This window comes from Puma concolor, chromosome A3 (genome assembly GCF_028749965.1).
Source record: "Puma concolor isolate L17-30 chromosome A3, mPumCon1.1.hap2, whole genome shotgun sequence".
NCBI lineage: Eukaryota > Metazoa > Chordata > Mammalia > Carnivora > Felidae > Puma > Puma concolor.
The window spans coordinates 61,634,741-61,660,232 of record NC_141669.1 but is presented as its reverse complement, the minus strand read 5'-3'; the positions used below and the strand labels follow the sequence as shown (position 1 = coordinate 61,660,232).

Here is a 25,492-nt window from a genome sequence, read left to right as displayed (position 1 = left end):
TCCCTATAATATAGTCAGACATAGATTCTGAAGCCAGACTCCATAGATTCCATGACCAACTTTCACTATGTCTCTGTTTCTTTAGCTATAAAATGGGGATAACGGAACTTACCTCTTAGGGGAATAAAACACTTAGAACAAATAATTAAGAAGCACTTAATGAATATGAGTTGTTAATATTACCTGTGCTGCAGCCCATATGCAATCAATATGCTGAGTACTCAGTCTCCCTTCTGCTGCCAAGAAGTTCAAAATCACTTGGCACTGTTTGATAATCTGGGGGGGGGGGGAAAGAAACTTATTATAGTCAATTTTCTAAAGTATTCTTCTTTTACTAGAGCAGAGAAGTCATGTAATTGTCCACAAACCTCAATATGTAAATTTGGTCCAAATATATGCTCTACCACATTGTTGCTTATTAGCCAGTCTGCAAGTTCTTTTGCAATGGACCTAAAGTCAAATAATCAAAATAGTTAGTGCATTAAAAAATTATTAATATCATTCTTTCCCAAGTCTAAAATGCAGATTCAGTTGAACGCCTAATTTTTTTTAAAAGTGAGTTTTGTTGTTGTTGTTGTTGTTGTTTTTGGCTCCATGCCAGTGTGGGGCTTGAACTCATGACCCTGAGATCAAGAGTCACATGCTCCACTGTCTGAGCCAGCAAGGCACCCACAAACCTAACTTTGTGCACATACAAATTATAAAGAAATGATTATATACAATTAACTGGTTAGAGTACTACAAAGAATAAATAAAAGAAATGGTAATACTGCCTGAATTTATAAACAAGCAAAACAAACCTGAAAAGATAACAGCTCACACCAGTTATACAAGTGGAAATACCAAGCATAACAATAAGCAATTTATTTTCTTACTCAAAGGGGCGCCTGGGTGGCTCAGTCGGTTGAGCGTCCGACTTCGCTCAGGTCACGATCTCACGGTCCGTGAGTTCGAGCCCCGCGTCGGGCTCTGTGCTGACAGCTCAGAGCCTGGAGCCTGCTTCAGATTCTGTGTCTCCCTCTCTCTGGCCCTCCCCCCGTTCATGCTCTGTCTCTCTCTGTCTCAAAAATAAATAAATGTTTAAAAAAAAAAAATTTATTTTCTTACTCAAAGACTTGACTTCTACTTTTTAATTTCCATAGTAGGCACCCAAGCATTCAGAGAAGGTTTCCCAATATGCCCCCTACAGTAAGGTAACATCAGGAAAACAGGTTACCCAAAGGGTAAAAGGAAAAAAAAAATTATCTAAAAGCCAAACTAAAAGTCTCCTGCCTGATATTAATAAAGATTACTGTTCCTTAAATATATCAATTGATCATTCAGAATAAACTATATTTACCAAAATCTCATTGCAAACCATGAACATTTTATAACAGTTCCAGATTACTCTTGATTTTTTTTAACGTTTGTTTGCTTAGAGAGAGAGAGAGCACGTGTGCACGTATATGAGCAGGGGAGAGGGGCAGAAGGGGAGTAGAGAGAGAGAAACAGGGAGAGAGAATCCCAAGCAGGCTCCATGCTCAGCACAGAGCCCCAACATGGGGCTCAATCTCAGAACTGGGAGATCACGACTGGAGCTGAAATCAACAGTCAGAGGCTTAACTGACTGAGCCACCCAGGCACCCCTCATTTTTTAAGAAGAGCCATCAAGTCTCCTTTAGAATAGAAGTTAACCTATTATATTAGTTCTACCAATAAGGTAGTATGAGAGTTTACCAGTTAATTGTCTTGTACACCTTTGAGATATACATGACATATAATACACTGAAGACATTTACTTTTTTTTTTTTTTAACATTTATTTATTTTTGAGACAGAGAGAGACAGAGCATGAACGGGGGAGGGTCAGAGAGAGGGAGACACAGAATCCGAAACAGGCTCCAGGCTCTGAGCTGTCAGCACAGAGCCCGACACGGGGCTCGAACTCATGGACCACGAGATCACGACCTGAGCTGAAGTCGGCCGCCTAACCGACTGAGCCACCCAGGTGCCTCTGAAGACATTTAAAGTATACAGTTTCACGAATTTAAGCTTAAGTATATTTTATGAATTCATCACCACCATCAAGATGATAAACACATACACTAACCCAAAAACATTCTTTATTCCCCTCTGTCATCTGCCCCTTCTCCAGCCCCCACAACCACACTCCCCATACTCTGCTTTATTATAGTTTTCATTTCTGGAATTTTATGTGTAAAAAAAGATACATTAAGTAATTTTTTTTTAATCTGGCCTCTTTCACTCACCATTTTTTTCATTTAGCAATATCCCATTGGTTTATTCTAGTTCAACAATTATGAATAAAGCTAATATAAACACCTATGCGGGTTTTTGCGTAGACCTAAGTTTTCAACTCCTCTGGGTCAATATCAGAAAACACAACTGCTAGATAAATGGTTAAGAGTATGTTGAATTTTGTAAGAAACTACCAAACTGCCTGCCAAAGTGGAGTGTACTCCTACCAGCAACAGATGAGAGTTCTTGTTGCTCCAAAACCTTGTCAGCATTTGGTGTTATCAGGATTCTAAATTTTGACTGTTCTAAGAGATGTGCAGTAGAATCTCACTGATAGTTTAATTTGCATTTCCCTCATGAAAGAGGATATAGGGCATCTTTTCGTGTGCATATTTGTCATTTCTGTATCTTCTGATTTAGGCTTGAAGGGTGATAAAATCTTTGGTATATTTTTTAGTCAGAGTGCCCAAGGTACTTACTGTTAAATTTCAAGATTCTCTGAATATTTTGGATAGCAGTCCTTTATCAGACATGTCTTTTGCAAATTTTTTTTCCAGCTTGTGGCTGTCTTCTTATTCTCTTTACATTACCTTCCACAGAGCACAAGTTTTTAATTTTAATAAACTCCACCTTGCCAATTCTTTCTTTGGTGGATCACGGTGTTATATCCAAAAGGTCACTGCCATACTCAAAGTCATCTAGGTTTTCTCCTATATTCTAGAAGATTTTATAAAATACAAAATTTTATAATTTTGTATTTTATGTTTATGTGTGTGACACATTTTAAGTTAATTTTTGAGTAGTGTATGTGGTCTGTGTCTGGATTCTTTCTTTTGTACATAGTTGTCCAATTGTTTCAGTGCCATTTGTTGGAAAGACTATTTTTGCTCCATGGTACTGCCTTTGCTCCTCTGTCAATGGACTATATTTATATGGTCTATTTCTGAGCTCTCTATTCTGTTCCATTCATCTATTTGTCACTAGTACCACACTGTCGTGACTGCAATTTTAAAGTCTTGAGGGTGGGTATCATCAGTCTGCCAACTTTGTTCTTTTCTTTTTTTTTTTTTTTTTTAATTTTTTTTTAACATTTATTTATTTTTGAGACAGAGAGAGACAGAGCATGAATGGGGGGAGGGCCAGAGAGAGAGGGAGACACAGAATCTGAAGCAGGCTCCAGGCTCTGAGCTGTCGGCACAGAGCCTGATGCGGGGCTCGAACTCACGGACCGCGAGATCGTGACCTGAGCGAAGTCGGACGCTCAACCGACTGAGCCACCCAGGCGCCCCAACTTTGTTCTTTTCAATATTGTCTTAGCAATTATGGGTATTTTGTCTCTCTATATAAACTTTAGAGTCATTTTGTTGATATCCACAAAATAACCTGCTGGGATTTGACTGAGGTTATAATGAATCTATAGATCAAGTTGGGAAGAACTGTTATCTTTACAATTTTACATGTTCTATTCATAAACATGGAGTATCTCTCCATTTATTTAGTTCTTTGGTATCTTTTGTCGGAGTTTTGTAATTTTCCTCACATAAATCTAATAAAATATGAACAGGATCTATATCTAAGTATTTCATATGTTGTGCTAATGTAAATGAAATTATATTTTAAATTTCAAATCTCATGTGTTCAGTACTGATATATAGAAAAGCAACTGAGTTTTCTTTATTAACTTTGTATCCTGCAACCTTGCTGTACCTTTGCTCACTCACTAGGTTCCACAAGTGTCAATTCTTCCAGATTTTCTATATAGAAGATCATGTCATCACCAATCAAAGACCGATTTCTTCCTTCCCAATCTATATACATTTTATTCTCTTTCCTTGCCTTACTACACTAGGTAGGCCTTTTGAGTAGAGTGTTGAAAGACAGTGGTAAGAGAACAGACTTTCCTTTTTCCTGATTTCAGTGGAAAGCTTTGTGTTTCTCATTATTAATACAAAGTTACCTGTAGCTTTTTTGTAAATGTTCTTTACCAAGCTGAGGAAGTTCTCTACTCCTAGTTTACTGAGAGTTTTATCTTAAGTATTCAATTTTGTCAAATACTTTTTCTTTATATATACATATGATCATGTGATTTTTCTTTTAGCCTGTTGATGTGACAGATTACATGAAATGAACCAGATTTGCATACCTGGGGTATAACTCACTTGGTTGCAGCATGTAATTCTTTTCGTACATTGATGGACTTAATTTGCTAATATTTTATGAAGATTTCTACATTTATGTTCATGAGAAATACTGGTCCATAGTTTTTACATGTCTTTGGTTTTGGTATTGGGGGAGGGTGGGGTTTTTTTTTGTTTTTTTTTTGTTTTTTTTTTTTTTTGAGAGAGTGCATGCACACAGGCATATAAGCTGAGGAGGGGCAAAAGGAGAGGGAGAGAGACAATCTCAACCAGGCTCCACACCTAGCACAGAGCCCAATGAGGAGCTCAAACTCACAACCATGAGATCATGACCTGAGCGGAAAACAAGATTCAGATGCTTAACCAACTGAACTACCAAGTCGCCTCTAGGGTAATTTCTTCCTTAAATTTCTTATCTTTTTTTTTAATTTTTTTAATGTTTATTTTTGAGAGAAAGAGAGACAGAACATGAGTGGGGTAGAGGCTGAAGGAGAGGGAGACACAGAATCCGAAGCAGGCTCTAGGCTCTGAACTGTTAGCACAGAGCCCAACATGGGGCTTGAACTCACAGACCACAAAATCATGACCTGAGCTGAAGTCTGACACTTAACGAACTGAGCAACCCAGGCACCCCTTAAATTTCTTCTTTTAATATTTGGAAGAATTCACCAGTAACGACATCTGGGCCTGGTGCTTTGTTTTGGAAAGTCAGTAATTTTTCATTCAATTTCTTTGATACAGGCTTCTTCAGATTGCCTATTTCTTCAAAAACCTTTTTAACTGGCTATTACAGAACATTTAATGAAAAAAGTAGTGGGGTGCCTGGGTGGTTCAGTTGGTTGAGTGTCTGACTTTGGCTCAGGTCACGGTTTCGCGATTGATGAGTTCAAGACGCACATCAGGCTCGCTGTTGTCAGTGTAGAGCCCACTTCAGATCTTCTGTCTCCCTCTCTCTCTCTGCCTCTCCCACACTCACATTCTCTCAAAATAAAATTTAAAGCAACATTTAAAAACAAAAAGAAAGGGCGCCTGGGTGGCTCAGTTGGTTAAGCATCAAACTTTGGCTCATGTCATGATCTCACAGTTCGTGAGTTCGAGCCCCACATCAGGCTCTGTGCTGACAGCTCGGAGCCTGGAGCCTGCTTCAGATTCTGTGTCTCCCTCTCTCTCTGCTCCTCCTCTAGTCACGCTATGTCTGTGTCTCTCAAAAATAAATATATGTTGGGGCGCCTGAGTGGCACAGTCGGTTAAGCGTCCGACTTCAGCTCAGGTCACGATCTCGCGGTCCGTGAGTTCGAGCCCCGCGTCAGGCTCTGGGCTGATGGCTCAGAGCCTGGAGCCTGTTTCCGATTCTGTGTCTCCCTCTCTCTCTGCCCCTCCCCCGTTCATGCTCTGTCTCTCTCTGTCCCAAAAATAAATAAAAAATGTTGAAAAAAAAAAAATTAAAAAAAAAAAAAAAGCCAAAGATAAAGAGCAAAATCTTGAAATCAGCAAAAGAAAATGAAACATATGTGTACAAAGGAACCACAGTAAGATTAACAGGTAACTTACCAGAAACAAAGGAACAGACCTATACTGGAACAATGTTTCCATATTTTACTAAAATTCCATTATTACTAATTGGAAGGAGACAGTAACTAATATGCATACTATAACCCATAAGGTAGCCACTAAAAAAGTAATTTTTGAAGTATTAAAAAAAAATCAATGGATTAAAATGGTATACAAGAATAAAGGCAATAAAGGAGAAACAAAATCAAAACAGAAGGCATACATAAAACCAACAGCAAAATAGGAGTAAATCCAACTACACAATGATATTAAGAGTAAATGGATTAAATACTACAATCAAAAGGCAGAGATTAGAGCACCTGGCTGGCTCAGTGGGTAGAACATGCAACTGATCATAAAACATGATCTCAGGGTCGAGAGTTCAAGCCCCACAATGGGCACAGAGACTACTTTAAGGGGGCGGGGAACAGGGATTATGGGATTATATTTGGGGAGGGGAGAGTTAAATCCAACTATATGCTGAGATAAATACTTTAGATCCAAAAACACAAACAGGAGCACCTGGGTGGCTCATCAGTTGAGAGTCCAACTCCAGATTTTAGCCCCAGTCATGATCCCAGGGTCATGTGATGGAGGCCCATGTTGAGCTCTGTGCTAAGCATGGAGCCTACTTAAGATTCTCTTTCTCTCCCTCTGCCCCTCTCCCTCACTTGTGCTCTTGCTCCCTCTCGCTCTTAAAAAAAACAAACAAAAAAACAAATTGAAAGTTAAAAGCATGGAAAAAGATATACCATGAAACAAAGTGGCAGTGGCTACAATAACTCAGACAAAATAAACATTAAGCCAAAAAATGTGGGGATTGCTTTTTAATGTTTATTTATTTTTGAGAGAGTAAGCGAGAAGGGGCAGAGGGAGACAGACAGAGGCTCTGAAGTAGGGCTTGAACCCATGAATCATGACACCATGACCTGAGCCAAAGTTGGACACTTAACCAGCTAAGCCACCCAGGACCTCTAAGCCAAAAATAGCTTTATATATGGGTCTTTTTATAATGATAAAAGAATGAAATTATCAGGAACATAACAATTATAAACATATATGGGACTAAAAACAAACACACAAAAAAAAACCACAACTCCCAAAATACATGAAATAAAAAGCAACAGAAATAAAGGGAGAAGAAAACAAACAATACAGCCAATTCTTGTTACTCTCTATGGCAGTTACAATCTATAAAGCCAGACTAAACTAGCTAATACTGAACCCTTGAATCCTTTTTTAAATTACTGTCACCCACCACTTTAATTGGTAAGAACGTATCATTAGTATCAAGTGTATCCTAAAGTGGATTCTCTTTAGAAGCATGACTCAGTACAATAATGTGACTTGCCATCTGATTTTGATGGAAGACAGTAGGCTTGATTAAACACAAATCTTATATGATCTAGGTATACAAGATGTTCTACAATCCATATGAAGAAGTCAGATACTTCACAGAACTAAAATTTGTTTGGAAGCTCCCACTTCAATATGGGCCACGCAAGGGAGATTTTTTTCCCTCATGTAAAAATGCCACCATAGACCAGTAGTATCCTTTCCTCAACCCTACTCCCTATGGAAAACAGACATGGATCTCATTTGGTACTACAATGATCTCTCGGTGTTGCTTTTTTTTTTTAATTTGGTCCTCTTGATTTACACTCAGATCATGTTCTCACAGTTCATGAGTTTGAGCCCGCATCTGGCTTGGCACTGACAGTGCAGAGTATGCTTGGAATTCTCTCTCTCCCTTTAACCCATCGTGCTTTCTGAGTATCTCTCTCAAAATAAATAAATAAACTTAAAAAAAAATTAAAATTAAAAAAAGACAAAAGTATATTAGTGAGGCTAAGAATAAGACTAGGAATTGATTACAAATTGGTAAAAGGGGTTTTTCTAAAGTGATAGAAATGTTCTAAAATTGGACTGTGATGATTTTCACACAGCCCTGCCAATCTCCTAAAATTCACTGTAAATACAGGTGAATTTTATGATAGGTACAGTATCTATACCTTAATAAATCTGCTAAAAAAGAGAGACACAATTCATAGGCTGCAACAGTATTTATCACCTTTTCTCTATTTGTTCCAATTTTCCCACATTATAAGAACCCTTCTCTTCCCAATTTTAACTATTTCTACCTACTATTACTCAAAATTTTGACTCTCCTCCCTCTTTTCTTAATCATGCCTTTAGGACACATATTCCTTATACTTTTTTTAATGGAACTCCTTATTCTCTATGCACTGTTTTAGCAACATAAGGATCTAGCTTGTATGGACATGTGAAGTTACTGCACTGATGATTTTAGGATTTTTTTTTTTTTTTTTTTTTTTTTTTTTTGCAGAGTGGGGGTGATTACTGCCTTGGCAAATTTAACATTCTCCTAGTCTGTCTTATGGAGTAGAGAGGTGGGAGAAGGGCAAACTAAGGGGTTAAAATCCAAAGGTGTAGTTTTACTACTGGATATAATCTATGTAATATCCTGACAGTGGGAAATAGTACTCCTAGTATGACCCAGAATTTATACAGCTATGATCTATTCTGGGCAACATTATTTTAAAGAAATCACTGACAAAGAATGTTGCCAGAGATGGGAGAGTGGTCTGGTAATAAATCTAAACACCCTATCATGTTGGAAGAATAAGAACTCTTTAGCCTGGAGAAGAAAAAGAGTCAACAGACATCATCTCTGGTTTTCAAATTCACGAAGGGTTCGGTTCAACTGAGGTTAATTCCATAGGGAAGAACTAAAATCAATGCATAAAAGTTACTTACTTAGTAAAGCAAAAATATAAGTCATTCATATAATTATGACTTTTCTAACACCTTAAAACTATACAGGTCAGGATACCTGGCAGGCTCAGTTGGTCCGACTTCAGCTCAGGTCACGATCTCATAGTTTCTAAGTTCAAGCCCTGCACTGGGCTCTGTGTTGGCAGCTCAGAGCCTGAAGCCTGCTTCAGATTCTGTGTTTCCCTCTCTGCCCTTCTCTCTCTCTCTCCCTCTCTCAAAAATAAACAAACATTAAAAAAACAAAAACAAACAAAAAACTATACAGGTATTTTCAAGCAAAAGATATTACCACTCAATTGAGATTTTAAAATGGATTTGTATACTGGACAAACACCTAAATGGGATATTGGAATAAATAAATATTTCTAAGATACTAAAAAGCACTAAGCTATAACAACTACTTCTTTTCACACATGAGCATCATTAACTTGGTTTTTCCTCATAAAATGTGTTGAATGAGGTCTTTTCTTTATCTGCATCAAGTGTGCTTTCTGAAAACTATCAGTACCATATTCTATTTTTTTTAATGTATGTTTATTTATTTTGAGAGAGAGACCAACCATGAGCAGGGGAGAGGGAGAGAGAGAAGGAGAGAAAGAATCCCAAGCAGGGTCCACACTGTCAGCACAGAGCCCAATGTGGGGCTCAATGTCACAACTGTAAGAACATGACCTGAGCCAAAATCAAGAGTCAGATGCTTAACCGACTGAGCCACCCAGGTGCCTCCCCATATTCTTTATTACTGAATTTTCCTTTATAAATAGTACACCTTTGCATTTTGTGCCACTAAAACTATGTGTTGGTATATCCTTTTAAAAAAGAGAATTGTTTCAATATATTGTTCCGAAAACTTATTAATCAAGTCACAAGGCAAAGAATTCCTACCAAACACTTCCAAACTAATAAAGTCACAATTATATATACCATATAAGCAGCTGCACAATAAGTTAATATACTTATATATAAACTGACGTTCCTACTTACGTTTCTGTGTCTGATACCAAGGATTCATTATTGCATACATCATTGAAGGTATGAAGTTGATTCTATAATTAAAGAAAAGAAATTTAAAGTTTTTTTTACAAAATTTTTCTAGTATGTTACCAACTGCCAAGAAACATGGTTATATATAAATCAGTCAAAAACCAAATCAAAATTATAAAACAGAAGATTCTCACACACACTAATTAATCTGGTTATTTCCTTTATCATATTAAAATAGTAAAAAATTTCATTCTACAAGTAATACTCGTGCTTTATTCCACTAAGTACATGAGAGAAAATGAGAGAACAAAACTAAATAGGGGAAAAATTTTAAAAATCTAATGCTAGGCAGCAAGTAATATGTCACTACAGACATAAAATGTCAGGAAGGCTCCCTCAATAAATACATTTAAGATTTAATTTAGAAAAAATGTCAATAAGTATTTTCTACATTTACAAAGCCTAATACATGGGTAAATGTGGTTACTTCAGAATAAAACAGGCAGGAAATACAAAGGAGTAAAGCTCATGGAAACCTTGGTAAATCTGAAAAAGCATAGTCACTCTAAAGGATTCAGCTAACTACTGAGCTCTAGCAAATTGTTATTATGCAAGAATACAGACTCATGGTATCAGGTCTTCCTCCCCATCTCATCCTCAAGACAATAATATATATTTCTCTCTATTTACAACATTATTTGCTACCGTCCAATTCAAACAAAATCTCTGTTAATCAAATATGGTCTGTAGCCTAATTATCTCTGGCTTTTGCGTGGAAAATGAAAGAAAAAAAAGAAAGGAAAGAAAGAAAGAAAAGAAAGATGACCTAAAGTATAAATCCTTGTAATTCTAAGCTTCAGTTTCATCATACTTAAAATAGGGAAAATACTAAAATTATTTATATAGACCACACAAAGTAATCTATGCAAAATAACAAGCACAATGCCTCATGTAAGTGCTCCACAAATAGTAGGGATAATGATGATGATGGTGAAGTGCAGAAGGCAAATAAAAAATGACCCAAAATGAACAAATATAGCTTACCGTTATCTGACTTAGTCCAGCCAACCTCATAGTCAGAGTTGGTGACATAAAGTACTTAAATGCAAGATCTAAACTTTCTTTATCAAAGCATAATGTTGTATCCAATGGTTCTTTCACTGTGCTCCACATTAAGTCAGCCATGTTGCGAGCCGCACTCTGTCTTAACTCCTGATCAGAGAGCTTGCATAAATACCTTAAGTGATTCAAAATAAAACATACATAAAAACTTGTAAAATATTCCTAAAGACCCTTCAAAAATTCAGTAATATTCCTTTGTTCCATACCTCTAAAATGTTTAATAAAGTAGAACCTGGCATCCTGAGATTAACATTCCCAATTTAAATTATTTCTAAGTGCTGCTTCAAAGACTGTGACCTGAAGTAGCATGTTCTTTGCAGAGTCCAACTTGAATCAGAAACTGCCAAGAGCCAAGATATTTAACATCGGATTCTGCACCTCTGATAAAGCTTTATTAATCTTTCATATCTATCATGTATACAGGTCCTATTTTAGTAAATTTCACCTACTTTCATATAAAATTGTATATTTACTCCCCACACAGCCAAAATTCTTCAAAGTAAGTACATTTTAAACATTATTCTTATTTGGCTTCCAGATATCACAAACCACTGGTTTTCCTCAGGTCCTACCTATTCTATTTGCTGGTTCTTCCTTCCCTATCCAACCTTCAACATTAGTGCTCCTCGGGGTTTGTAATGGATTGCAAAATGGCCCCAACTATTCCCATCACTTTACACAGAGGCCTTTGCAATGCAATGTTGCTACCCTTCCTATCAAGAGGTATCATCTATTTGAGGGGACCTGGGGGGCTCAGTCAGTTAAGCGTCCGACTCTTGGTTTCAGCTCAGGTCATGATCTGTTTGTGGAATCGAGCCCCATGTCAGGCTCTGTGCTGACAACACAGAGTCTCCTTGGGATTCTCCCTTTCTCTCCCTCTCTCTGCTACTCCCTCCCTCACACTCTCTCTAAATAAACATTAAAAAAATAAAAGAGGTATCACCTTCTTTCTCTAGATTCTCCCTATTTCATCTACATTCTCTCTTGAATCCGAGCTTTGCAATGCAAGTTGCTTTGATAAATGGAACATTAAGAGATGTGGCATAAACAGAAGCTTGGAAAGTCTGTGCTTGACCTCTAACTTTTCCATCACCAAAAAAACGGAACCCAGGTTAGCCTGCTGGATGAAAGACACACAGCCGATGCCCCAACTGCAAGATGAATATGAACTCCCCTCCACTTCCAGCAACAATCAGCGGGCAACCAGAGAATACTTAAGTGAGGTGATATTCTTAAAGCATGCAGTTCCAGCCAAGTCAAACCAGATCAAAAGAACTACTCAGCCTGAGAACTGTGAGAAATAATAAATGGTTGTTATTTTAAGCCATTAAGATTTGGGTGTTGTTTTCTTACACAGCAAAAGCAAACTGATACAAAGGCCCCATCCTCACACACTTTTTTTTAAAGTTTATTTATTTTGAGAAGGAGGGAGAGAGAGAGAGAGAGAGAGAGAGAGAGAGAGAGAGAATGGGGGGGTGGGGGAACGGGTAGAGAGACAAAGAGAGAGAGAATCCCAAGCAGGCTCTGCACTGTCAGCAAGGAGCCCAACTTGGGGTTTGATCCCACAAACTGTGAGATCATGACCTGAGCTGAAACCAAGACTTAGATGCTTAACCGAATGGAACAACCAGGTACCTCAACACACTTCTATTCTTTTCTAGATTCTCTCCCCCAGATGACCTCATTCACTCCCAGGAGGTATTGAATAACTGAGGTCTTTACGCTGATAACTCAATTAACAATACTATTGTTGTTGTTTTTAATTTATATCCAAGTTAGTTAGCATATAGTGTAACAATGATTTCAGGAGTAGATTCCTTAATGCCCCTTACCCATTTAGCCCATCCCTCCTCCCACAACCCCTCCTGTAACCCTCTGTTTGTTCTCTAACAATACTGTTCTTAATTATACATGTATGCTCTCAGTTCACCAGTGCCACTTAAATGTCCCACAGGCATTTCGAAATTAAGTCTTGAAGTTCTCTCAGTTCTTCACATCTCAGTGAATGATGCCCACAGCACAAAAGAGAAATTGAGGGAGGGAGGTTTATGTGTCATCCAGGATGCTTACCCCTTTAAATTCCAGAATCACCAATCCTGTCCATTTTATTTTCACTTACATCCATTCAATTTTCAAAATCACCATAAACAATCCTTATAAACATCATTTATTTCCAAGACTACTGCATTAACCTTTCAATTGGTCTCCTAGCTTCTACCCCAACAACTTATAATTTATGATCCACTTAAAAGCCAAAGTGATCTTCTAAAAATAATCACGACTCACCTGCTTAAAACCCTAGATTTAGCAATAGATTCCCACTGCTAAAATTAAATCCAAACTCTTAATAGCTTTAAGGTCCTGTACAATCTGCCCTTGCTTATCCAACCTCTTATCATAACTACTCCTCCCTTACACACTATGTTCCACACCAGTCTGCTTCTACTTTCTTGAATGTCATATTCTTTCCAACTTCAAAGCTAACTTCCCTATGTTCCTTCTACCGGGAATACGTTCTTCCAAATATCACCTGATTAGCGGATTCATGATCTTCAAATGCCATCTTTCAGAAAGACCTCACATTTCCTCTCTATCACATTACCTGACAAAGGATTCATCACTATCAGATTCTTTTTTTGATACTTTCTCCAAAAACTCGAATATAAGGAAAATAGGTACTCAAATTTTTGCAAATAAAACGAGAAAAAGTAGAAAGAAGTAATAAATATTACCAAGAAGTACAATCTTAGAACTCCCAAAAATTCACACTCCAACTCTAATCAATACATTTTGTTCTCCATCCTCTTAGGGTTCCTTCTGAGGCTGGGACTTAAACTCAAATGTCATCTCTTCTCAAAGACACCTTCTTTAAACCCCTGTTTAAAATTGTGACCCACCCTCTAGAATTCTCAATCCACCTTTGCTCCTCCTTTACTCTGTAATTATCATGACTTTCTGATGAACTATTACCATCTACTTATTTACTTGGTACAGACACTGCAAAAAGAGAAGTCCTTTCTTCTCTGCTATATTCCCAAAGCCTAGAACATAATACTTCGTGTATCTTTGTTGACTGCATACTGTGGAATACCATGTAACCATTGTTAAACTCCTTATATGTTCATGTATAAGAAAATAAAAGGTCCAGGGGAGCCTGGTTCGCTCAGGGTTTTGAGCTCAAGTCCCATGCTGAGTGTAGATAATACTTAAAATTTTTTAAATCTTTGAAAAAAGAAAAAAAAGGTCCAACATAAATTGCTTAAGTGTAAACATTAAATATAAGCCTACATGAGCATTAAAAATATTATACACTAAACTGTCAATTTTCTCTAAAGGATGTGAATACAAGGGACTTTAAAACAATATAAATCTACACTATGTTATAAACTATTTAAACATATCACATTGGTAATGCAGGGAAAAAGATTTTATAAACTTACCTAATAACATAGGTCCTAAAAGGGATAATGTGCTGCATGACAGCAGGGATATGTAGCCATATTCTAATCTATAAAGAAACATAAATATGACATTAATCTATAAAGAATATGTGAAATACATGTCACTGTAATTAATTACAAACAAGAGCATTTAGTATTTTGCTGATGCTAAAACTACATACATTTTATATATTCTGAAAACAATAAACTAAGAAACAGGATTACACACATATCAGGTAAGTAACCTATATATATTTCTTACAGATATACATAAAATCATCCTAAAGACCATAACCTTTTCTAGGGAGAATCACCTACCTACCCAAGTAATTTCATCTTACTACATGGTACTATATGCCTCTTTGTATGACAGCAACCTAAATACAATAGCACGAAGTTAGCTTTCTATGGGTGCCTGGGTGGCTCAGGTCATGATGTCACAGTTTTTTAGTTTGAGCCCTGCATCGGGCCCTGTGCTAACAGCTCAGAGCCTGAAGCCTGCTTCAGATTCTGTGTCTCCCTCTCCCTCTGTCCATCCCCTGCTTGCACTCTGTCCCTCTCTGTCTCTCAAAAATAAATAAATGTTAAAAAATTATTTTAATAAATAAATTAGCTTTCTAATAAACTTTCTTAGCTTTTAACAGAAAATCCATCCTTCCTTCTTGTCAATATCCATCTATGGGAAATACATTTTATAGTCACACATAATGATTATAACATTTAAGCTATTACTGTAGATACCCCAATCTAAGATATAATAAATTATAATTTATTTTCTTTTGTCTCCATGATATTCCAAACCATTTCTAAATATGCTTACCTTAGAACTTTATTCTAATAATAGTTCAAGTAGCATAAAAACAAAAATCCTAAGCAAATTATCTAACAACAAGCTATAATACTAAGCCTTAGCAAAGGCAAGGGACACAAATTAAAAACAAATTTGAAAATACAGAATATACGACTCCACTCTAATCAAAGACCATTATGTCAGTTCCATACTAAATGCTATACTGATGGTAAAAGGTTAAAATTTTTCCATCTAGGGGCACCTGGGGGGCTCAGTCAGTTAAGCGTCTGACTCTTGATTTCAGCTCAGATCATGAACTCATAGTTGTGAGATCAACCCTGTATCAGTCTCCAAGTTCAGCACGGAGCCTGCTTAAGATTCTCTCTCTCCCAAAGAGAAATAAAAGCAAAAATGAACTACTGGGACCTCATCAAGATAAAAAGCTTCTGCACAGCCAAAGAACCAATCAACACAACTAAAAGGCAACTGATGGAATGGGAGAAGATGTTTACAAATAACATATCGGATAAAGGGTCAGTATCCAAAATTTATAAAGAACTAACCAAACTCAACACCCAAAAAACAAATAATCCAGTGAAGAAATGGGCAGAAGACATGAATAGACAATTTTCCAAAGAAGACATCAAGATGGCAAACAGATACATGAAAAGATGCTCAACATCGCTCATCACCATGGAAATACAAATCAAAACCAGAAATGAGTTGCCACCTTACACAGGTCAGAATGGCTAAAATCAATAACTCAGGACACAAAAGATGTTGGCGAGGAAGTGGAGAAGGGGTAACCTTACTGCACTGTTGGTGGGAATGCAAACTGGTGCAATCACTCTGGAAAACAGTGTGGAGGTTCCTCAAAAAATTAATGATAGAACTACCCTACAACCCAGCAATTGCACTACTAGGAATTTAACCAAAGGATACAAAAATGCTGATTCAAAGGGTCATATGCACCTCAATGTTTACACAAGTGCTATATCAACAATAGGCAATTATGGAAAGAGCCCAAATGCCCAATTAAGAAGATGTGGTATATATACAATGGAATACTACTCAGCAATGCAAAAAGAATGAAATCTTGCCATTTGCAACAATGTGGATGGAACTGGAGGGTATTATGCTAAGCAAAATAAGTCAAAGAAAGACAGATATCATGATCTCACCCATGTGGAATTTGAGAAACGTAACAGATGAACACAGGGGAAAGATGAAGCACTGAGTGTCAGATATTAAGAGATGAATCACTGGGTTCTACTCCTGAAGCCAAAACTACACTGTATGTTAACTAACTTGAGAATTAAAATTAAAAAAAAAAAAAATTCTCTCTCTCTCTCCCTCTTCCTCTGCCTGTCCCCTGCTTGTGCTCTTGTTCTCAAAAAATAATAATAATCATAAATAAAAATAAAAATTCCTTCTAAAACTAGGAGCAATCATGAATGTCTTTAATTCAAATTGACCTGAAGGTCCTGGATAGTACAAAAGTTAAGAAAGTAAATAAAAGTCCTAAGACTAAAACGGAAGAATTAAAACTAAGACTAACTTAAAATAGAAGAAAAACAAAAAATTTGATTTACAATTGCACCAAAAACAATAAAATACCTAGGAATAAACTTAACCAAGGAGCTAAAAGACCTTTACTCTGAAAACTACAAAACACTGATGACGGGGCATCTGAGTGGCTCAGTCAGTTTAGCATCTGACTTTGCTCAGGTCACGATCTCACAGTTCATGGGTTCAAGCCCCACAGTGGGCTCTGTGCTGACAGCTCAGAGCCTGGAGACTGCTTCGGATTCAGTGTCTCCTTCTCTCTCTCTCTGCATGCTGTTCATGCTCTCTCTCTCTCCCACGAAACATTTTTTAGAAATTAAAAACAAAAAAAACCAATGACAAAAAAATTGAAATGACACAAATAAAAAGATATTCCATGCTCATGGGTAGGAAGAATGAATATTGTTGAAATGTTCATAGGCAATCCACAGATGCTGTTATACTAAAATAACAGCTACATTTTTCACAGAACAATAATAAATAATTCCAAAATTTGTATAGAACCACAAAAGACCCCAAATAGGCAAAGAAACCTTAAAAAAGAATAACAAAGCTAGAGGTGTCACAATCCCAGATATTAAAATACATTACAAAGTGTAGCAATCAAAACAGTATGACACTGGAACAAAAATACACACATAAATCAATGGAACAGAATTGAGAACCCAGAAAAATACCCACACTTATATGGTCAATTAATCCACAGCAAAAGAAGCAAAAACATACAATGAGGAAAAGTCCCTTCAATAAATGGTAATGGGGAAACTGACAGCTATATGCAAAAGAATGAAATTGGGCCACTTTCTTACACCATACACAAAAATAAATTCAAAATAGGTTAAAGACCTAAATGTGAGACCTGAAACCATAAAGCTCCAAAAAAGAAAACATAGGCAGTAATCTCCTGAACATTGTTCTCAGCAACATTTTTCTGGATATGTTTCCTCAGGCAAAAAAAAAAAAAAAAACCACGATAGGAAAAATAAACTGCTGTCATTATACGAAAATAAGAAGCTTCTACAAAGTGAAGGAAACAATTCACAAAACTAAACAGCAACCTACTGAATGGAAGAAGACATTTGTATATGATATACCTGATAAAGGGTTAAAGTCCAAAATATCTAAGTAGCTCATACAACACAAAAAATAATCTGATTAAAAATGGGCAAAGGGGGCATCTGGGTGGCTCAGTTAGTTGAGTGTCCAACTTTGGCTCAGGTCATGATCTCATGGTTCATGAGTTCGAGCCCCATGTCGGACTCTATGCTGACAATTCAGAGCCTGGAGCCTGCTTTGGATTCTGTGACTCCTTCTCTTTATGCCCCTACCCCACTCACTCTTTCTCTCTCAAAAATAAAATTTAAATTAAAAAAAAAAATTTTTTTTTAAATGGGCAAAGGATCCGAACAGGCATTTCTCCAAAGAAGACCTACAGATGGCCAATAGCCACACGAAAAGATGCTCAACATCACTACTCGTCAGGGAAATGCAAATCAAAACCACGATTGAGTTATCACCTTATACTTGTCAGAACAGCTAGAATCAAAAAGATAAGATATAACATTTGTGACAATGCGGAAAAAGATGAAACGTCATGCATTGTTGGTGGGAATGTAAATTGGTGCAGCCACCATGGAAAACAGTATAGGGGTTCCTCAAAGAATTAATTATACATACATATACATGTACATACCATGAAATATTACTCAGCAACAAAAAATAATGAGATCTTCCCATAAATAACATGAATGGACCTAGAACATTTTATGCTAAATGATAGAAGACAGAAAAACAAAAATATCTTATGATTTCACTTACATGTGAAATCTAAATATCAAAGTAAACCAACTAACAAAAACCAGGAACAGACCCATAAATACAGAGAAATGATGGTTACCAGAGGGGAGAGTGTGGGAGGGTGGGCAAAATGGGGTAAGAGGAGTGTTATATACAGGCTTCCACTTACAGAATGAGTAAGTCACAAGGATAAAAGGAACAGCATAGGGAATATAGTCAATGATATTATATGGCATTGTACGGCGACAGATGGTAGCTATACTTGTGGTGAGCACAGCGTAATATATGGACTTGTCAAATCACTATACTGTACACCTAAAAACTAAAGTTACGTTGTATGTCAATTATAGTTCAATTAAAAATAATATTACTCTGAGATAATATGATTATGTGAACAGAACAATCCAAAACAACTTTCAGTAAGTGTTTTTAGAATTAAATGGTTTGTCAAGAATGCTGCATAGAAAGTTAATACAAGTAATTAATATACATACATATATACATGTACATACACAACCCATATTATATATAAGCATATGTTTTCTGAATTACCAGGAACAAATATTAAATAAAGTTTTCAAAAATATTCTCCTTAAACAAGTATCAAAAAAATTTATGTCTACAAAAAAATCTAATAAAGACATGTAACACCTTGGAGAAGTCTGGGAAGATGATGGAGTAGGAGGACTCTAAGATCATACAGCCTCACAGATACAACTAGATAACACAGCATATATAATCCAGAAAACAACCAAACACTGGGAGAACAAACTCCACAACTCAAGGTAGGGAAGAGACCAGGAAGGGCAAAGACATGGTCTTCGAGCTAACCATACTGGGGAAGGAGTCAGCACAGAGAAGGACAAAAAACTTTCACACATTTGCCTCTGAAAGGAAGAAAGGGTGAATTTTGGGGGTTCTTAAAACCAGGGTAACTTAATGCCTGGAATTTTAAAACTCAATGGGCTCAGCTAAAGGAGAGCCCAAATGGCATTAGGAAGTAAAGTCCCCACCCTTAAAGAGACAGCATAACAAATAGCCCTGCAGATACAGCACAAAACTAGAAATTTGAAAGACACTGGAAACAGACAGGAGTGGGAGTGATCTGCTCATCTTGGAGCATGGTCAGAGAGACAGTCACCACAAGGAGACCCATCCAGGAACAGAGGAGCTGGCAAACACCATTTCCCTCCCCCCACCACCCAGCATACAGGCAGCTGCAGAAACCTGAAACGGGGCCAACAATCATTACCTAACTTACTTGCACCAAGCTGCCTACCACCACCCCACACCCCACATGTTGCTAGACCCACCCTTCCCCATCACATTCCCTTAGTCCCAGTGCTGTAGGCCTCTACCCCAACATACCAGTGCATGTATCTGGCCAACACATCTCCCAATCAGCTGCCCGTTTTGCAGAACCTCAGTTCAAGAGGTGGCTGCAGGGGCAAATGTCATTTCCCACATTTTATTAAAATGTGCCCAGCCCCTATTGAGGACCAAACATCACCACAATACACAAAGACAGCATCTGCAGATAACTGTACTGAAGGAAAAAGAGACCAAGACACAATAGGAGAGCACATGCAACACATATAGGACACACACCTAAAAGGACCAGGCCCTGGAGAATAGGGGACTCTGAACTGCACAGCACTGCAAAGCACTACAAGACCTCTTCTTCATAAGGCTGTTATCATGAAGAGCAAGATAAAGAACTGACATTGATAACACAGAAAAACAGATACAAGAGATGAGACAAAATGAAGAGACAGAAATATCTCCCAAATGTAATAACAGGACCAAACCACAGAAAGACCAAAGTGAAACAGACTTAAGAAATATGCCTGATACAGAATTTAAAGTAATGATCATAAAGATACTCACTGGACTTGAGAAAAGAGTGGAGGATATCAGTGAGATCCTTAACCCAGAGATAAAAAAGAACCAATCAAGAGATCAAGATTAAATTACATTAAATTAAAAATACATTTGATGGAATAAACAGCAGGCTAGAGGAAGCAGAGGAATGAATTAATGACCTGGAAGACAGTAATGGGAAGTAACTAAGCTGAGCAAAAAAGAGGAAAGAAAATTATGAAAATAAATAGACTTAAGGAACGCAGTAACTCCATTAAGTGTTAACAGCATTTGAATTATAGGGATCTCAGAAGAATAAAGAGCAATGGGAGGGGCAGAAAACTCATTTAAAAAATAATAACTGCAAAATTCCCTAATCTGGGCAAGGAAACAGATATCCAAATCCAAGAGGCACAAATTCCCCCTAAAATTCAACCTAAAGATGTCCACACCAAGACACGTATTAATTAAAATGGCGAAAAGTAGCAATAAAGAAAAAATGTTTAAACCAGCAAAAGACGTTACATACAAGGGAAACCCATTAGGTTATCACCAGATTTTTCAGCAGAAACTTTGTAGACAGGAAAGGAGTGACATGATATATTCAAAGTGCTCTGCTATTCAGAATAGAAGAGATAGTTTCTCTAAGAAAAAGTAAAGGGGGGGCGCCTGGGTGGCGCAGTCGGTTAAGCGTCCGGCTTCAGCCAGGTCACGATCTCGCGGTCCGTGAGTTTGAGCCCCGCGTCAGGCTCTGGGCTGATGGCTCGGAGCCTGGAGCCTGCTTCCGATTCTGTGTCTCCCTCTCTCTCTGCCCCTCCCCCATTCATGCTCTGTCTCTCTCTGTCCCAAAAATAAATAAAAACGTTGAAAAAAAAATTTAAAAAAAAAAAAAAAAAGGAAAAGTAAAGGGTTTTATGACCATTAAACCAGATCTACAAGAAAGGGGGCTCTTGGAGTAACAAGGAAAGACTGTGAGAGGATGAAAAGTAAAAACAAAAACAAACAAACACAAAAGCAATAAAAATAAGTATTTCCATAAAAACTGGTCAAGGGGTTCATAAAATAAAAGGATGGAATATTTACATCATACACCTAAAATGTCGAGAGAAGAAGAGTAAAAACGGATTTAAACTTAAGCAGAAACTAATAGAATAACATATGTTAACTAGACTGGGAACCTAAAATTTTAAAAAGTAGTCATAATAAAACCATTAAAAAAATAAACTTGGGGCACCTGGTGGCTCAGTTAAGTGTCTGACTCTTGATTTCAGCTCAGGTCATGATCTCACAGTTGTGAGATCAAGCCCTGTGTCAGGCTCCACACTGGGTGTGGAGCTTGCTTAAGATTCTCTCTCTCCCTCTCCCTCTGCCCCACCCCTGCTTGCACACGTGCACACTCTCTCTCTAAAAAAATAAATTTAAGTGACCATTAACTTATAGACTGCTATACACAGATGTTATATACAAACTTAATGGGAACCACAAATCAAAAACCAGTAGTAAATATGTAAACAATAAAGTAAAAGGAATCCAGGTATATCACTAAAGCCAACAAACCAGAAAAGAGCACAAGGGAAGAAAGGATCAGAAAAAATCTAGAGAGGGGTGTCTGGGTGGCTCAGATGGTTAAGTGTCCAACTTCAGCTTGGGTCAAAATTTCATTGTTCGCAGGTTCAAGCCCTGCGTCAGGCTCTGTGCTGACAGCTCAGAGCCTGGAGCCTGTTTCAGATTCTGTCTCCTTCTCCTCTGCACCTCCCCACTGCCATGTACTCTGTCTCTCTCTCAAAAGTAAAGAAAAAAAATTTTAGAAAGAAATAATCTACAGAAACCACAAAACAAGTAACAAAATGGCAATAAATACATACCTATCAATAATTACTTTGGGTTTTTTTGTTTTTTTGTTTTTAGCAGGGAAACCAAGTTTTATTCCTCACACCTGGACTGTCATTAGTGAACCCCTATGGAGAGTCTCAAGAGTATGAAGAATGTCATAAATTAGTGCAGGTGACCTGTATGCAAAATGGACAGAGGTGTGGAATTACTATAAAAAGAATATTTATCTAATAATTTAGATGTCTTGTTTGAGAATATGTTGGTACATATATATAGATAAATTGGCCAAACCTGAAAGCTTCAGTTCAGCTAATCATTAATTACTTTGAATGTAAATGGATTAAACACTCCAATCAAAAGACCAAACTGATGAAATAGACCAAAAAAAAAAAAAAAAAAAAAAAAAAAGACCCATCTATATACAGACTATAAGAGATTCACTTCACACTGAAAGACACCTGGAGATTAAAAGTGAGAGGATGGAGAAACATTTATCATGCAAATGGATGTCAAAAGAAAGCTGAGGTAGAATACTCAGCAAAATAAGACTTTAAAACAAAGACTATAATGAGAGACCAAGACACTATATAATAATAAGGGGGACAATTCAACAAGAGGATATAACAATTGTAAATATTTATGCACCCAACCTGAAAGCACCCAAATACATAAAACAGTTAATAACAAAGGAAACAACTGACAGTAATAGTAGTAGGGGACTTTAACAACCCCTTACTTACATCAATAAATAGATCATCCAAAATAAACAAGCAAACAGTGGCAATGAATGACAAACTGGACATGGACTTCATAGACAAATTCAGAACATTCCACCCTAATACAGAATGAACACTATTTATAAGGGCACATGGAACATTCTCCAAAACAGATCACACATTAGGCCAAAAAAAATCTCAACAAATTCAAAACAATCAAAGTCATACCACGCATCTTATCTAACAACAATGCTATGAAAACAGAAATCAACCACAAGAAAAAATCTGCAAAGATCACAAATAGAAGGAGTTTAAATAACACGCTACTAAATAACAGGTAAACCAAAAAATAACAAAAGAGATCATAAATTACACAGAAACAAATGAAAATGAAAACACAACAAAATCTTGAAGATGCAGCAAAAGTGGTTCTATGAGGGAAGTATAGAAGGGCAGCCGGCTGGCTCAGTTGGTGGAGCATGCGACTGCTGAGTTCTGGGTTGTGCATTCAAACCCCACATTGGGTATAGAGATTACTTAAAAACAAAATATTTTAAAATAAAATAAAGTAAGAGGAAAGTATATAACAATACAGGCCTACCTCAAGAAGAAAGACTAATCTCAAACAACCTAACTTTACACCTAAAGAAACTAGAAAAACACACAAAACTTAAACCCAGCCAAAAAAAAAAAAAGGAAATAATAAAGATCAGAGCAGAAATAAAGGATACACAAATTTAAAAAAGCAATAGAACAGATCAATGAAATGAAACCAGGAGCTGGTTCCTAGAGAAGATCAACAAAATTAATAAACCCCTAGGGAGACTCCTAAAAAAAAAGAGAGAGAAAACTCAAAGAAAAAAAATCACTAATAAAAGAAGAGAAATAACAATGTTACAGAAATACAAACAACTGTATTTGTACAGTTTGTATGAAACTAAAGAAGGAATAAACAGAAAATTTTAAAAGACCATATACCAACAATGAAGTGAATCAGTAATCAAAAAACTCCCCAAAATCAAAAGTCCATGACCAGATGGCTTCACAAATGAATTCTATGAAACATTTAAATAAGAGTTAATACCTATTCTTCTGGAACTATTCAAAAAAATACAAGCGGGAGGAAAATCTCCAAAAACATTCTATGACGCCAATATCACCCTGATACCAAAACCAGACAAAGACACCACCAAAAAAAAGAGAATTATAGGCCAATCTCCCTCATGAATATAGATGCAAAAGTCCTCAAAATTATTGTCAAACCAAATAAATACAATAAAAAAAATCACACACTGCAATCAAGTGTGATTTATTTCCAGGATGCAAGATGGTTCAATACTCATAAATCAATCATTCTGACACATGAAATCAATCAATGAGAAAGGATAAAAAACATATCATTGTTAAATGGTTTCTCTGCTTCTATTGAAAATTACAACATTCATTCACAATAAAAACTACAACAAAGCAGGTCTAGAGGGAATATATTATCAACATAATAAAGGTCTTATATGAAAAACTCAGAGCCAGGGCACCTGGGTGGCTCAGTTGGCTGAGCATCTGACATCAGCCCAGGTCATGATCTCACAGTTTGTGAGCTGGAGCCCCACATCGGGCTTGCTGCTGTTAGTGCAGAGCCCACTTCAGATCTTCTGTTCCCCCCTCTCTCCTTCTCTGTCCTTTCCCTGTTCCTGCTTGTGCTCTTACTCTCAAAAATAAATAAAACATTTAAAAGAAATTAAACAAACAAGCCCAGAGCCAGCATCAGACTCAGTGGTGAAAAACAGAATTTTTCCCCTAAGGTCAGAAACAAGACAGGATGTCCATTTTCACTACGTTCATTCAACACAGTAGTAGAAATCCTAGCAACCGAGAGTGCTTGAGTGGCTCAGTCGGTTAAGCGTCCAACTCCTGATTTCGGCTCAGGTCATGATTTCAAGGTTCTTGAGTTCAGCACCAGGCTCTGTGCTAACAGCACGGAGCTGGCCTGAGAGTCTCTCTCCCCCGCTTCCCTGCTCACACACACACTCTCTCTCTCTCTCTCAAACTAAACAAACATTAAAAAAGGAAGGGAGGGAGGAAGAGGAAAGAAAGAAAAAGAAAGAAAGAAAGAGAAAGAAAGAAAGAAAAGAAAAGAAGAAAGAAAAAGAAAGAAATCCTAGTAATCAGAGAAGAAAAAGAAAGGTACCCAAATTGGTTAAGGAAGAAGTAAAATTCTATTTGCAGATGACATGATACTACATATACAGAACCCTAAAGGCTCCACAAAAAGGTAACAGAACTGAACAAGAGTTCAATAAAATTGCAAGATACAAAATCAATGTACAGAAACTGACTACATTTATGTACACTAATAATGAAGCAGCAGAAAGAAAAATTAAGAGAAACAATCCCATCTACAGCTGCACCAAAATTAATAAAATACACCTAGGAATAAACTTAACCTGAAGTGAAAGACCTATACTCCAAAAACTATAAAGCACGGATAAATTCAAGTTAACACAAAATAATGGAAAGACATTCCATGCTCATGGATTCATACTGCCCAAAGAAATCTACACATTTAATACAATTACTATCAAAACACCAATGGCATTTTTCACAGAACTAGAACAATTCCAAAATTTGTATGCACCCACAAAATACCTCGAATAGCCAAAGC

At 37.0% G+C, this 25,492-nt stretch overlaps 1 protein-coding gene across 5 annotated transcripts in view; it reads right to left on the bottom strand.

The window, feature by feature from the left end:
- USP34 (ubiquitin specific peptidase 34) overlaps nt 1-25,492 on the bottom strand; it is a 254,684-nt gene that overhangs the window by 157,712 nt on the left and 71,480 nt on the right. For 4 of the 5 annotated variants that reach the window (XR_015249197.1, XM_086701030.1, XM_086701029.1 and 1 more), the window contains exons 6-10: nt 14,269-14,336; nt 10,751-10,943; nt 9,707-9,768; nt 369-450; nt 184-276 (exon numbers count right to left, since the gene is read on the bottom strand). Coding sequence is in view for 4 of the 5 variants with exons in the window: in XM_086701030.1 (XP_086557156.1) it covers nt 184-276; nt 369-450; nt 9,707-9,768; nt 10,751-10,943; nt 14,269-14,336 (498 nt within the window). In the remaining variant the exon portion in view is untranslated. Of the gene's footprint in view, nt 1-183; nt 277-368; nt 451-9,706; nt 9,769-10,750; nt 10,944-14,268; nt 14,337-22,146; nt 22,166-25,492 lie in introns of those variants that run through there. The other variant, XM_086701031.1, reaches the window with a different exon arrangement.